The sequence below is a fragment of the Pelecanus crispus genome, chromosome 9 (genome assembly GCF_030463565.1).
Source record: "Pelecanus crispus isolate bPelCri1 chromosome 9, bPelCri1.pri, whole genome shotgun sequence".
Classification (NCBI taxonomy): Eukaryota; Metazoa; Chordata; class Aves; order Pelecaniformes; family Pelecanidae; genus Pelecanus; species Pelecanus crispus.
The window spans coordinates 27,213,554-27,226,051 of record NC_134651.1 but is presented as its reverse complement, the minus strand read 5'-3'; the positions used below and the strand labels follow the sequence as shown (position 1 = coordinate 27,226,051).

The following is a 12,498-nucleotide window of genomic DNA, read 5'->3' as shown; positions in this document are numbered from 1 at the left end:
GAGAAACCCCAAATAAAAATCTCAAGACACAACCAGCATTTGAAAACAGGCGCATGAATTTTCTTCTCATATTCTGGAACATGTGGGGTTCACAGTGCTGGAGTACAACCATCCTCTCCATCATAAGAAGTCTGTGAATTAAATACAGAAAACACAGGACATTTTTGTAGTTACTTCCTGCCATGTTAGGCCTCAAGCTGCTAGTACTCAGCTTCAGAAACTCTTAAATGCATGTGAATTGTAAATGGACTACATTCACATCACGACTAAGAAAGGTGGAGGAAGGTAATCACATAGAATTATGGGGAGAAACCTTGGTTTAAAAAAAAAAAAAGCCAAGAAACAAGCACAGGTTTAAGTAAATGATTTCACCCTCTTCTGACATACCCTAATTTAACAAAGCACGTGATGTCTTGCAATAGTATAAAGTATTCAAATAGTAATACATCCTATTAAACACATTTTCCCTAAGAAAATATAGCTGATTTCACTTGTTTATTAGGTGACTTTAGAAGCACCCAAAAAGTGACCAGATTGTTTGAAGCACATTGTAGGACTTTCTGGCTATATGGGACTACTTTGAGCATGGCTTGCACACCACACAGGATGAAGAGTCAAGTCACAGGCATCTAAGCAAAGATGACACAACCTTCAAGTAAACTAAGCCTATGACAGAAAAGGACCCTAGCATTTCAACTCATGCTTCAAAACCAAACATTTCTGCAGATGTCTAATCAAAATACCAATGATAACCTTTTCCACTGATAATAGCATTCACCATGGGTATAACAGCACAGGTCTATGAGCTCTCAGTCATGAACAACCCAGGAACTTTGCATTTCAACACAGGAAACTTCTCCCTTGATAAGCAGATTGGGCATATTAGAAAATGTGACTGAATTTGCCTAAAAATTCAGTATGTGATGGAAGTGGGGACTGCTGGCTGATTCAGAGTTCAAGTCCTACTTCTAGTAACTTCGGAGAGTGAGAAGGGTTAGGCAGTAAGAGATGTCTAAAGTGAAAGAGGAAGATTTATCAAGTTCAGGAAGATAGTATTGAAGTAATCAAGGCACAAGAAGATGCCAGCCTGGAGGAAAGTGTTGGTTCAGGGAATGGAAAATAAAGGTTGGTCAGATATTATGAGGAAATAACACACTGCTCAGGCAAAGCCTGATTGCAAAGTGCAAGAGAAAGAGCAGGATTAAATGCTGTGCTCAAATAATGGCTTGAATAAAGAAGGGCAACTCTCAGTCATTAGTCTTTAGCGTAATACTACATTTCAAAATCAAAACTACAGGTAGCAACAGTAAGAATCCTGATACATGTAACACAATATGGTTGTTAAAAATACAGGACCTCACTATAATAATGGTGAAATTAATGGTGAAGTCTTTGCCAGGTCTACAGCTCTATTGGAGTCAGGTTATGTACACACTAGAAAGATGCTGTCATTTTTAAACATATATGGAAATCCAGTCAAATAAATCAAAGGAAAACTTCAGGGCAAAAAAAGGCTCAAGATGATTTATTTTGGATGTGTTGCAAATAACACCACCAACCACAACAGTATAATCAGTGATGGAAACTCCACTCAGATGCTTGGAACAAGAAATTCCAGTTCTGTCCCCCTGGAAAAGATGCTAAGGCATTTCCTTATCTGAAAGGGCTCCTATGCATCTGTACCGGCTTTCCTGTACAGTATACAATGGATGAAGTATTTCCCTTAATGGGGGTTTTTGTCTAAATGACCCCTACTGTACTCACTTCAGCAGCCAGGATAAATCTGTTCAATCTTCCTCCTTGCAGAACTACCCAAGTCACATCTGTCTTTTCTCTTTCAAAGACCTAAAAAAAGGTATAGGTGGCAAGAAAGAGAAGAGAAAGAGGCAAAGACCAGAAGGTGGTATTCCTGTCTGTTATGATTTAAGGCATGTTAACAGAAGGGATGGTTGACTGATTGTGATTATACTCTGCGATTCTTGTGCTCCTTGTTCTTTCCCCATCTCCACTAGGAAAGCAAAACCTGTCAGGAAACTGGTGAGTCAGCATGCTACTGCTGTTTGTCTTAGCTATGAGGCATTGATTTTTTTCCCAACGCTTTGATATAGGGTCACAGATATCCTAACTAAAATCTTTACTGAGAGCAAGGGGGTCACAGCAGCAAGAGCTGTTAGTTTAAACAAAAAAGTAAATTCTATTTTTACAGTATTTGCTTGGACATTTAAATGACCTGAAAGAAAAAAATACAAAAAAGACTTTTTTCTTTAAGCTGTTTAAGATAAAAAAGGAAAGAACAACGCACACTCTTCACAAAATCTTCTTTCAAAAGTCACTGAGTATTTCCCTGTAATCAGGTATCTTACACATGTGTATCTCTAGTTAACACAAGAATTAAGTCTAAAATGTAGAGTAACTCCAATACGCAGAAGGAGTTTTTAGAAGGCAGCACTTTTACTTCTTTAGCACTTGTCCAGAAACCAGGCCCCTTTCAATGTATCTGAAATTAGACAATGAAAAGTCACCATTTTGAAACTCTAAGCAATGCTATTTGGACAGAAAATCTTAAATAGTCTTGTTAATACTTCAAGATTAACATTAACAAAAAGGAAATTTGGTATATTTTAAAAACAAAAATACGAAGGCGGCCCAGGAAGCTCAGACGTGTGCCCCCTTGCATAGAAGAGCTCCATAAAAGGAATGATAATATTTCAATCTGCAGTGAGGTGTAATCAAAGAATCTCTGCTTAATAGGCTGGAGATTAGTTATGAAGCAAAACACAGAGTCAGACCATAAAAAGTTAATTGCAGATACTGTTTTCTTGTTTAAATTGGCAGGAAATTGTGAAATATTTCCTCTATAAAAACATAGGTGAGCTATTATGTAGAATTTACCATTAATAGGGTGGAAGGAAGGGAAGTACAGAGCAAAGTAGTAATAACATGCTAAGAAACCAGTTGTTTCTGAAAGAGACAAAGTCACTGGGCAGGAAAGATCTGTACATTAACATATAAGTCTGAGATTTACAGTCAAAGCCAGCTTTAAGACAGTCCACTTAAGAGTTGTTTTAGGTTGTGAATGAATATAACACCAGGTGCTATTTACTATATACTTTGTAAGAGGCTTTGAGATATGCAGGTGAAAGAGCTATATAAGATAGCTAAGAAATACAGGTTATAGTTAGAGGTGGACAACAGGAGTTTCTTAATCCTTTCTGGTTGCATCATTGGAACAGAGATGCCCCAGAATATTTCATAGCCTTAGCTCTACTCAGCAGTTTGTAGGGATGAAGCAGCATTCAGTACAGTGTATCATACTTCTGAGGCTAAGCACAGAAATGAGAATGGATGTATGACATTTAATACAAGTAGAAACAAGCAGACCCTATTAAGTATATGATGTACTTTTCGTTTGACAACCTCTCTCTGCATGGACCTTTTCTGAAAACACTTTTACCAGCCATGAGATACCTCAGGCTCCAATAGCCATGCACTGGTAAATAGCTCCTCCTTTGGCAGGCACACACAAGACTATCTGAAGTATCCTCTTGAGATCTGAAACTTGACATGCTACAGTACAGAGGTGTTTAAGGCTCTTTGTGTCTTTGTGGCAATAATCTCCAAAGGACTCTTCAGAGAGATTCTCAGACTGGATTTTCAGCAGAGTACTCTGTTACGGAAATAGAAGGGTGAACAAAAACACATCAAACAGCGATTACAGAAACTGTGTTGCCTTGAATCTATCCTAGTGGTTATTTTTTCCTCATCAATTCTACTTTCACTCCTTTAGAAAAAGTAGATATTTTTGTTTGTTTTTAAGGTCAACCACCATTTCAGAAACAAGATAATTTGTAACGGACTACTTCAGCTCTGTGTTCCTCCTGTGCTTCATATATTCTTTAAACACACTAACATCTTTGTTTAGGAAGATACTTGCTTCTGACGTTTAAGTATCATTCCCTTCCATCCACATCAAGCAAGACTCCATCAAAAAATCTTGCCTTGGCAGCTGTCACAATTGCGATTATTAGGAATTAAAGATGCTTTATCTTTGCTCGACAAAGCACAATTTCAGTCAATAATGGAAAATTTCTCTCTGCCCTAATACTTTCTGGAAATACAAGCACAAAGAAAAGACAAGCTTTGCGGAGTTAGACTATGCCACTTTGGCTTTCTACAGCAAGCACAAGCCCAAGTGTTCACTGGCAAAATATTACCTATTTAAAGCATTACTACCACAGATTTGGTACGGTTGCTGCCAAATAACTGGAAGTTTAAAATAAAGAGACACAAAGCAGTGACCTAGGTTCTGTGACGAACTGAAGGCAATTGTCCGTGCTGCTTTCCCACTTTTTGATATGTACAAAAGCCATAACCTGTAAAAGACAGCAGGATGTACAGCAGGGAGACTCAGAATGTGTGCAATACATTCTATAAGCCAGATATTCCTGACTGACTTTAAATTCAGGTGTGTTCTATCTGTACAGTCACTCTTTGCTTCCAGGTCAAAGTAACTAGAATACCACAGCCATAACCACAACCCCTTTGACTAATCTCTATCACGATTCTTCGGTGGTTCTGCTTGTTGCTGTTGTGACTAACATTTGGGTTAGGAACACGTTGGCAAGGAGTCATCTAGGACTCTGACGAGAGCTGGAAGCGTGGGCCTTGCATACAAATATGACTCAGTTGAGGCACATCAATTTCATCTATGGAACGAAATCACAGAGAAGTTTTCTCAAATAACTCTGGGCCTACATATCCTGAACTACTTTCTAGAAAACAGGTCCCAGGTTACACTCCTCCAATTTTTACAACAGGCAGCCAAAGGCTGCTGCTGACTGCTGAACAGACCCATGGAGTCTAACCGTGCAAACCAATGAAGGAAGAGGCCACAAGAGGAGGCTAATCTCTTCCTCCTTCCTAGAAGAAACAGATGGTGCAGAGAGAAGGCAGTATTGTAATAATCTCCAAGTTATAATCTCCTCTAGCAGTGCCTTCTTAAGAGGTAATACAACCTCTTCCAGTTCACATCCTCATATCCAACTCAAGACCTTCATCAGTCTCCTGCAGGGAAGAGGCCTCAACACACATACCCAGGCATGCCCCACCCAGTCGCACCAGCTAAGTCTGCTGCTGTTCTATCAGGCAACATCAAATTCATATACTTGCAGATCACATGCTATTTTTCACCTAAAGCCCCTACGGCACTAATGAACTCCAATTTTCTTAAATCACAGGTTTCTTTCAAGATGCGACATAAAGTTCACAAGGTGGCATTGCTCAAGATCACATTAGTTTGGCGGAGATACACGCGCATTAAAATTGCTCAATGAGTGATAGAGAACAGGCCCTCTATTTGGCATTTCAAACTGATAAAACAGGACCACTCAGCAAAGCCTGAAAACAGGGCATGCCATCATTTTGGCCAAGATGTTTCACCCAAAATATTACAAACTCCAAGTAATTAACCTCAAAAAATCTGCATGAACTAGTGTGGTGGAATACATCAGCTGCGCATTCACAATGGACCATTCCTTAAAGACTGTCCTTACACTGGGAGTATATATCAAAGTGTCCAGTTCGGTCATTAATAAAATTCAAGCCAGCTCTTTTAAAGTAATTATTTCTGAATTGTTGGGTTAAAAAAAAAAAAAAAAAAAAAAAAGGAGATTATCAAAGGTTTTACTCAGAATAGCATACATTTTTATTTGTAGAATAGGAAAGGATAAGGGCAAAAAGGCAAAATCTGAGGTCTGCATAAAACGTGTTTGCAAACTTCTAAGCAGAAAAACAAAATTACTGTGTTATGATGCAAATTGTGTTTAAAGATTAATGAAAAACAGCCAAATTCATAGTTTTGCAAAAACAGGTTAGTATAAGTATACACTCAAGCAGGGACACATCTGAGGACACCACCTTTTGCTTTGCCAACAAAAGAAAAAAATAGTGAAAGTAATTAAACTTGGTGTACTAGCCAAGAGTCTTAAGCTCAGATAAATACAGTACCTCAAACTTAAGGCAGCTATTTGAAAAGTTCCAGCTTTCAGCTACTGTTAGTTAGTATGTCAAATTTAAAGATTTTCATTACAAAACTACCTGGTCCTTCAGAATTCTTTGGCTCTGAAAGACCAACCTGGCTTTATGGGCGAGCACAACTGTGTGCAAAAGGTTTCATATCAGACTAGCTGACTTTAAAATACTCCACATGCTAAGGATTTGAGAGAAGAATCAGGGTACTGAAAATAGGTTTATATTGATACTTCCCCACCAGTCCCTAAGAGAAACTTGTCTGAGTTGAACTGGTGAGTGGAAAAAATGCCCCTTGCTCCCTGCAGACAGGTATTTCACAACCTCCAGCACACACAGATCCACAAAGAATGATAAGCTTAAGCTTTTAAAAAGTGCTAATATTATAAAAATTACTCGGGAAAGCCTTTCATTCTCAAACAGTTGGTCTCTTGACAATGTGTCTCTGCAGCTCCTAAGCACACATATAATAAAAACCTCATCAAGAACAGATCCCTGGAAAGGGACAGATACGTGGTTGGAAGCTGTGAAAGTTCACACTTCAGAAAAATCAAACTAACAAACTGCTGAGCCCTGTTAATTGTTTCTTTAAAAAAAAAAAAAAGCCAAAATATAAGCTCTAAATAGCTTATCAGAGAGATTCTAAAACTTGGACTGATCCGTTTAACAGCAGGTTTTACTAACCTGCCATAGATTTCTTACATAAAAGTATGTGGATTGCGTTTTTTTTTATTTCTAAAGCATATGAAATCTTGAGAAAGAATACTGAAATTGGAAGTGTGCACGTGCTTTTAAAATCACAAAGAAATACTTTTGTAATTTTTTTTGTCCATAGGTGAACTCAGAAGCCAAACTACGACAGACTAGCACAGAAACACATACGCAAAGCCAAGACTAAGCCAGTGTCTTGAGGCAGCTCCCTGGGGAGGGGGAGCAGGCGGAATCTATTCGGTGTTGGAAAGAGAGTAACCGAAGGCAGAGCATGCATGTGAGCTGGGGGAGCACAGAGCCAACACCGCAATGCCCTTCCAACACTCTACCAAGTACACAGAACCATAGAATCGTTTAGGTTGGAAAAGACCTTTAAGATCATCCAGTCCAACCATTAACCTACACTACCAAGTCTACTCTAAGCCAATCAAGGGCTCTCCACAGCAACATGGGTTCTCCACAGCAACAGGCATCTGGCATGAAATGTATTTTTAAAAGAGCTATATGCCTTAAAGTCCTCTCCACAGGAATAATCTGTCTTCAGGAAAATTCCTGCTTAGATGTTCTTGTTTTCATGAGACAGAAGAAACCAGCAGGATAGCAACAAAGCCTAAGTTGTTTGGGGCTTGGGTGGTTTTTTTTTTTTTTTTGGAGAAGAGGTGGGAGAGGAAGCACACAGAATTCCTTCAGCATAATTTATTTGTTTTATTGTTGCTGCAGCACATTACATTAGAGTCAAGCTCACGCAGGAAGTGTCCTACAAGGACAACTTCAGAACACTTCGCTCTGCTCTTGTGTTGGGAGCACTGAAGAAGGATGCAGCCAGAAGGGCACCGAATCACATTTCCTCCAGGGGCTAACAAGGGAACCTTTCCAAGACCTCTAAGGGCTTTCATTCAGTCCTTTAATGGAGGAGACGGACAAGTTACTAGTGGATCACTGCATAGATTTTTCTAATTCTGGAAGTCGAATTAAAGAACCGAGCTGACAGAAAAGTTTGGCTTTTTTTCAGAATCAACTGAAGAGATTAGATCTCTCGCAGTATTAGGCGAGATAAATTTAAGGAAGCAGTTCACAGAAACTGCTTAGCCTCTCCTTTCTGAAATATCGTCATGATGACTCAAAGCACGCACCCCAGTATTATCTGCTTTTTTAAGAAAAAGTCTTTTCCAGCAGTTATTTATGCCTAACAGTACAAAGAATGAATAGGCCTCCATTCCCAAAATCTTGGAATTTGCCCTCTACTAAAGCCATGAAGAGAACTGCAGCTAAGTGACTTAACTGACATAGGCAGCTTCAGAGTTCCTTGGAGTCCCAAGTTTTACAGCCCCCAAACAAATCAATCTATTTTACTGGCTGTGTATAAAACATAACATTTGCTTCAAGAAGTGCTTGTCCAGAAGTCTTTTGAATACAAAACAGTGAAAGTCACTAAGGGGGTTGGGGGGGGGACGGGACACGACAGGAGGGGAATGAGAACCAGTAGTTTGTTGGGTTTTGTTTTGTTTTTTTTTTTTTAAAAGAGTGTTGACCCATTAGAGCTAAAACACCCATCTCTATATCAATGCAAAAGAAAGAAAGAATAAGAAAAAAAAAATTGCTGTCTTTGGCAATGTAGGACTCCTAATCATTAAGTCTAACACAGAACAGCAGAACAATAAAAAGAGCAATTGCACCGTAAATTTATGTACCATGCACGGGTTATGGAATGTAGTGCAATAGGGCACTGTGCAGTGATAAAACTGCATTCCTTACAAAGTTAACAGCTTTAAGCTCATGATTTGTACATGTGGGCAATACTGAATGACCTTCATGCTTTCCAACTTCACTAGAAGGCAGATTTATTTGTAATCACAAGTCAGCTGTTTTGTTTTGGGGGATAAACATATAGTTGGAAGAACAAAGGTTTAAACTTCGCATTAAGTAGTAAATGCAGAGGCCAGTACATAAGCTTTAAAAGCTGAATTTGAAGACTGTACTCCAAAACCCAGAGTGGATAATATTAGAATTTGAGTGAACACTGCCAGAATGGCTGGGCGTTTTTTTCTGCTCCTTTTTCTTTTTTTTTTTTCTTTTGAAAGAGAGAAATAGATATATTCATAGTTCAGTTCCATTATAAAACAGTAGCCTCTCTAGCATATGCCTTCTGTAAAAACATGTCCTGTTTCAACGTAAGAGATCCAATGTTCACAATGGAGAACTAAAGTTACATTGCTCTTAGTGTAACAGACATAATACAAGACTATCCTTTTTCTACAAAAGAAAATCCATCCAATTTTTATTTTAAACAAGCATTGCCTGTCTCTTATTCCCAGTTTTCTTAGATATGAAATAAACAGTAGCTTGGAGAAGGTGCCTACTAAACTGGACTGCAGTACAACAGAGCAGTATCCTAGGACAGTATTATTAAAATAACCAGCAGCTGTTCATTGCACCAAAACCATCCCCAGGATACAATGAACAATAAATTCTGTTTTTTGTTTAACAGACCAAGGCAATAAACCTTAGATTATCTAAAACTTCCACATCATAGTTCTTACACTGCTGAAAACAAAGTTCTAGTTTCAATTTAAGGGAAGAGAACACATTAAGTGGAACTATTTCTGGATATGCAGAGACATGAGGGAACGGGACAGGATTAATTATTTTCCCTGCACATCCAAAAATCAAGACAGTTATGAAGCATATAATTCCTGATGTTCCAAAACAAATGGCAAAGAAAATCTTATTTACAAGCATTTGAGATGAGGCAATAGGCTTCTGGTTCTCAACTTCCTGTGAGTTGCAGTAAGGGATTTAATTGCTACTTCACAACCTGAAGTGCCCTGTTCTCAGGTACCTATACAAAAAGAACAACTGCTAAGTAGGATGAGACAGTTAAATACTGAAGACATAGCAGATTTTAGTACAAAATTGCTAATGGAAGCACACAAGGCTCGGAGACAATTCATAAAACTGCACAGGTGTTTTATATAAGGTTAATGGTTTGCCAGCCAAGTGCCAAGGTTCACAAAACAGGTAATTTTTTGTTTATTTTTTAAATCAGATTTGTACTTTGTGAATTTTTCCTTACAACACTTCACTAAAATCTCAACAGCAACGAGATGGGCTGAGGATATTTTACTTATAGGTGTTTTCAAGCACCTTATTAATAAAATAAGAGACCACAGGAAAGCCTGAATACTTAGCCCTTTAGATACCTACTTCTGGGTATCCTGTCATGCTGCTCCCGGGTCAGGCAGCATGACAGCAATCTGAGCATAGTACTTGGATGACTAACACCGAAATGGGTTGAAAACAGCAGCAATCATGAGAGAGACAATAAAGAACCCCAGCAATCGCACACAGCTCCAATGAAAGAAAAATGATTAAAAAATCGGTTTTAAAAAACAGAGAAAAAGCAGTTACGATGCTAAAACCTACTTTCTTAAAGGCCACTTTTCGCTAAAGGGATTATGTATATTATTAACAATATGCATATAAATAAAGCATATGGCATAAGCAAACGTTAGCACAAGATCTTGGCCACCTTTAAGAATAAAACTTTAAGATTACAAAGTGTCATAATAAAAACACTGATATAGCAAGGAAGGCATATGCGGTGTTAAAAAATAGCGATCAATTAAAAAAAACCTGCCTCCTGAAAGATACAAAGGTACATTCAGCTAAAAGAACATAATCTTTGGAGATCTGATATAAGCCACTGTCTTTACCAGAGTACTTCAAACAGAAAATTCCTCTGAAGCTTGTAATTTATAAAGAGACCAAGGTAGAGAAATAATGGGATAAGAGGGCAGAAATACACTGGGTGTTCAACTGGGATGCACTGAGGGGTGCTTTAGGGTGGCTCTCTCCTGCTGCACAGATAAGGGAGACAGACGGATAGAGAAATAATGGGATAAGAGGGCAGAAATACACTGGGTGTTCAACTGGGATGCACTGAGGGGTGCTTTAGGGTGGCTCTCTCCTGCTGCACAGATAAGGGAGACAGACGGATAGAGAAATAATGGGATAAGAGGGCAGAAATACACTGGGTGTTCAACTGGGGTGCACTGAGGGGTGCTTTAGGGTGGCTCTCTCCTGGTGCACAGATAAGGGAGACTGAAGAAACATGTACAAGGTAGCCCCTTTCCCTAAAAGAGGGAGACCTCAGGTCTCCCATCGAGATAAACAGCAAGGAACATATATGAAAGGGTGTTTAAGGGACGTTTTCTGCAACGTGCAAAAACCTCTCAGGCAGGGTGCGGGGGTTAAAAGCAGGGGGTGAGCGTGAGGACCGGTGGTCTGTTGTGCCTCTCGGTTGCACTGGAGAGCAATTTCAGCCGGAGGAAAAGGGGTGCGCAGGTCAGAGCAAAGCTGATTACAAAGGCAAGCTTGAGACTAGGGTACGGTGTGATGGGTACTAAAAGGCGGCAGGTGAGGTCTGAGATAAAGACTAAACGTTTAGAAAAAAGAGAGTAAGTGGCGCAAATAGAGGCTTGCTAAGGGGTCCACGGAGGCTGCTGGAACACGGGCTGAGGGTGCAGCGCACCAGGCAGGGCGACAGCAGCGCATCCGCCCGGGAAGGCGGGGGGAAGGCGCGGGGCACAGCCTGGAGGAGGGGAGGGAGGGGAGGGCAGGTGAACCGGCCGGGGAAGGGTTCGGGGCAGGTCGGGGCACAGCACCGCTGCCACGCGTGGGGGGGGGGGGGGGCTCCGCAGCGGGCGGGCCCGGGCGAGCGGCGGCCCGAGGGGCGGCGGGGACGGGGGAGGCGGCGGCGGGCCGGTACCTGGGCGTCTTGGCGGCGGCGCTCTCCCGGCGGTCCAGCACTCCGGGCACGCAGTTGGTGAGCTCGGTCCAGTCGGCGTGCAGCCCGCAGCTCCAGCCCGTGGAGAAGCGGGAGAAGAGCCAGGTCTCCCGGCGGTTGGGGCGGTAGCAGGTGCACTTCTTCTGCCCGGGCCGGCAGTCGCAGGGCACCTCCAGCCGCACGTTTTGCACCAGGTGGCGGCCGAAGGTGGTGCCGCCGGTCTTCTGGATGTGCAGGAAGACGATCACGTCCTCGCCCTTCATGTCGAAGGCGAGCTCCCGCTCCAGCTCCCGCACGGGGAAGTAGTACTTCTTCACGTAGTGCGGGTCCGGCGTGGGGAAGAGGTCCAGCTCCTCCGAGTAGGAGCGGCCGCTGGGGGAACCCAGGCTCAGCCCCGGCCCCACGTACTGGTACAGGATAAGCATGAAGCACACCGAGACGGCCACGATCAGCAAGAACTTGCTGGTCCTCTCAACCATGGTCCTTCCCGCACGCTTCATGTGTCACCATCTCCCGGGGCTGCCAGCGCTGGGCAGACGGCGGCGGTGCCGGGGGGCGGGCGGCGCAACCCGCCGCCTGTGCCAGCCGCCTCCCCCCCGCTCCCCGCTGCTCCCCGGAGCAGAGCCTCCCCGGGGGCGGCGGGCCGCTCCCCGGGTTACCTCGGCCGCCCGCCCGCCCCGCCGCGGGCAGCGCCGGGAGCGGGGCAGGGGCGAGCCCGCAAGCCGGCCGCTCCGGAGGGGCCGCGGCAGAGCGGAGAACTTGGGAGAAGCGGGGCAGGAGGGGGGCGGAGAGGGACCGAAGCGCAAAACCAGCCCCCTCCCGCCCTCCCCCCGCTTCAGGAAGCCACCCCCATCCCGCCGCTGCCTCCGCCGCGGCACTCCGCCGTGCCCCAGCGGCACCGGCGCGGCAGCGCCCGCCCCCGCCGCCGGCTGCGCCCGGGCTGGGCTCGGCCGGGAGCGAGCGCTTCCTGCCCG

The 12,498-nt window shown here is 42.8% G+C and overlaps 1 protein-coding gene across 1 annotated transcript in view; it reads right to left on the bottom strand.

Moving 5' to 3' along the window:
• Positions 1-12,024, bottom strand: part of HS6ST1 (heparan sulfate 6-O-sulfotransferase 1) — a 198,818-nt gene extending 186,794 nt beyond the window's left edge. Inside the window, exon 1 of the mRNA XM_075716961.1 lies at positions 11,507-12,024. Within this exon, the coding sequence (XP_075573076.1) occupies positions 11,507-12,024 (518 nt within the window). The remainder of the gene's footprint in view (positions 1-11,506) is intronic.
• Positions 12,025-12,498: the final 474 nt, after the last annotated feature.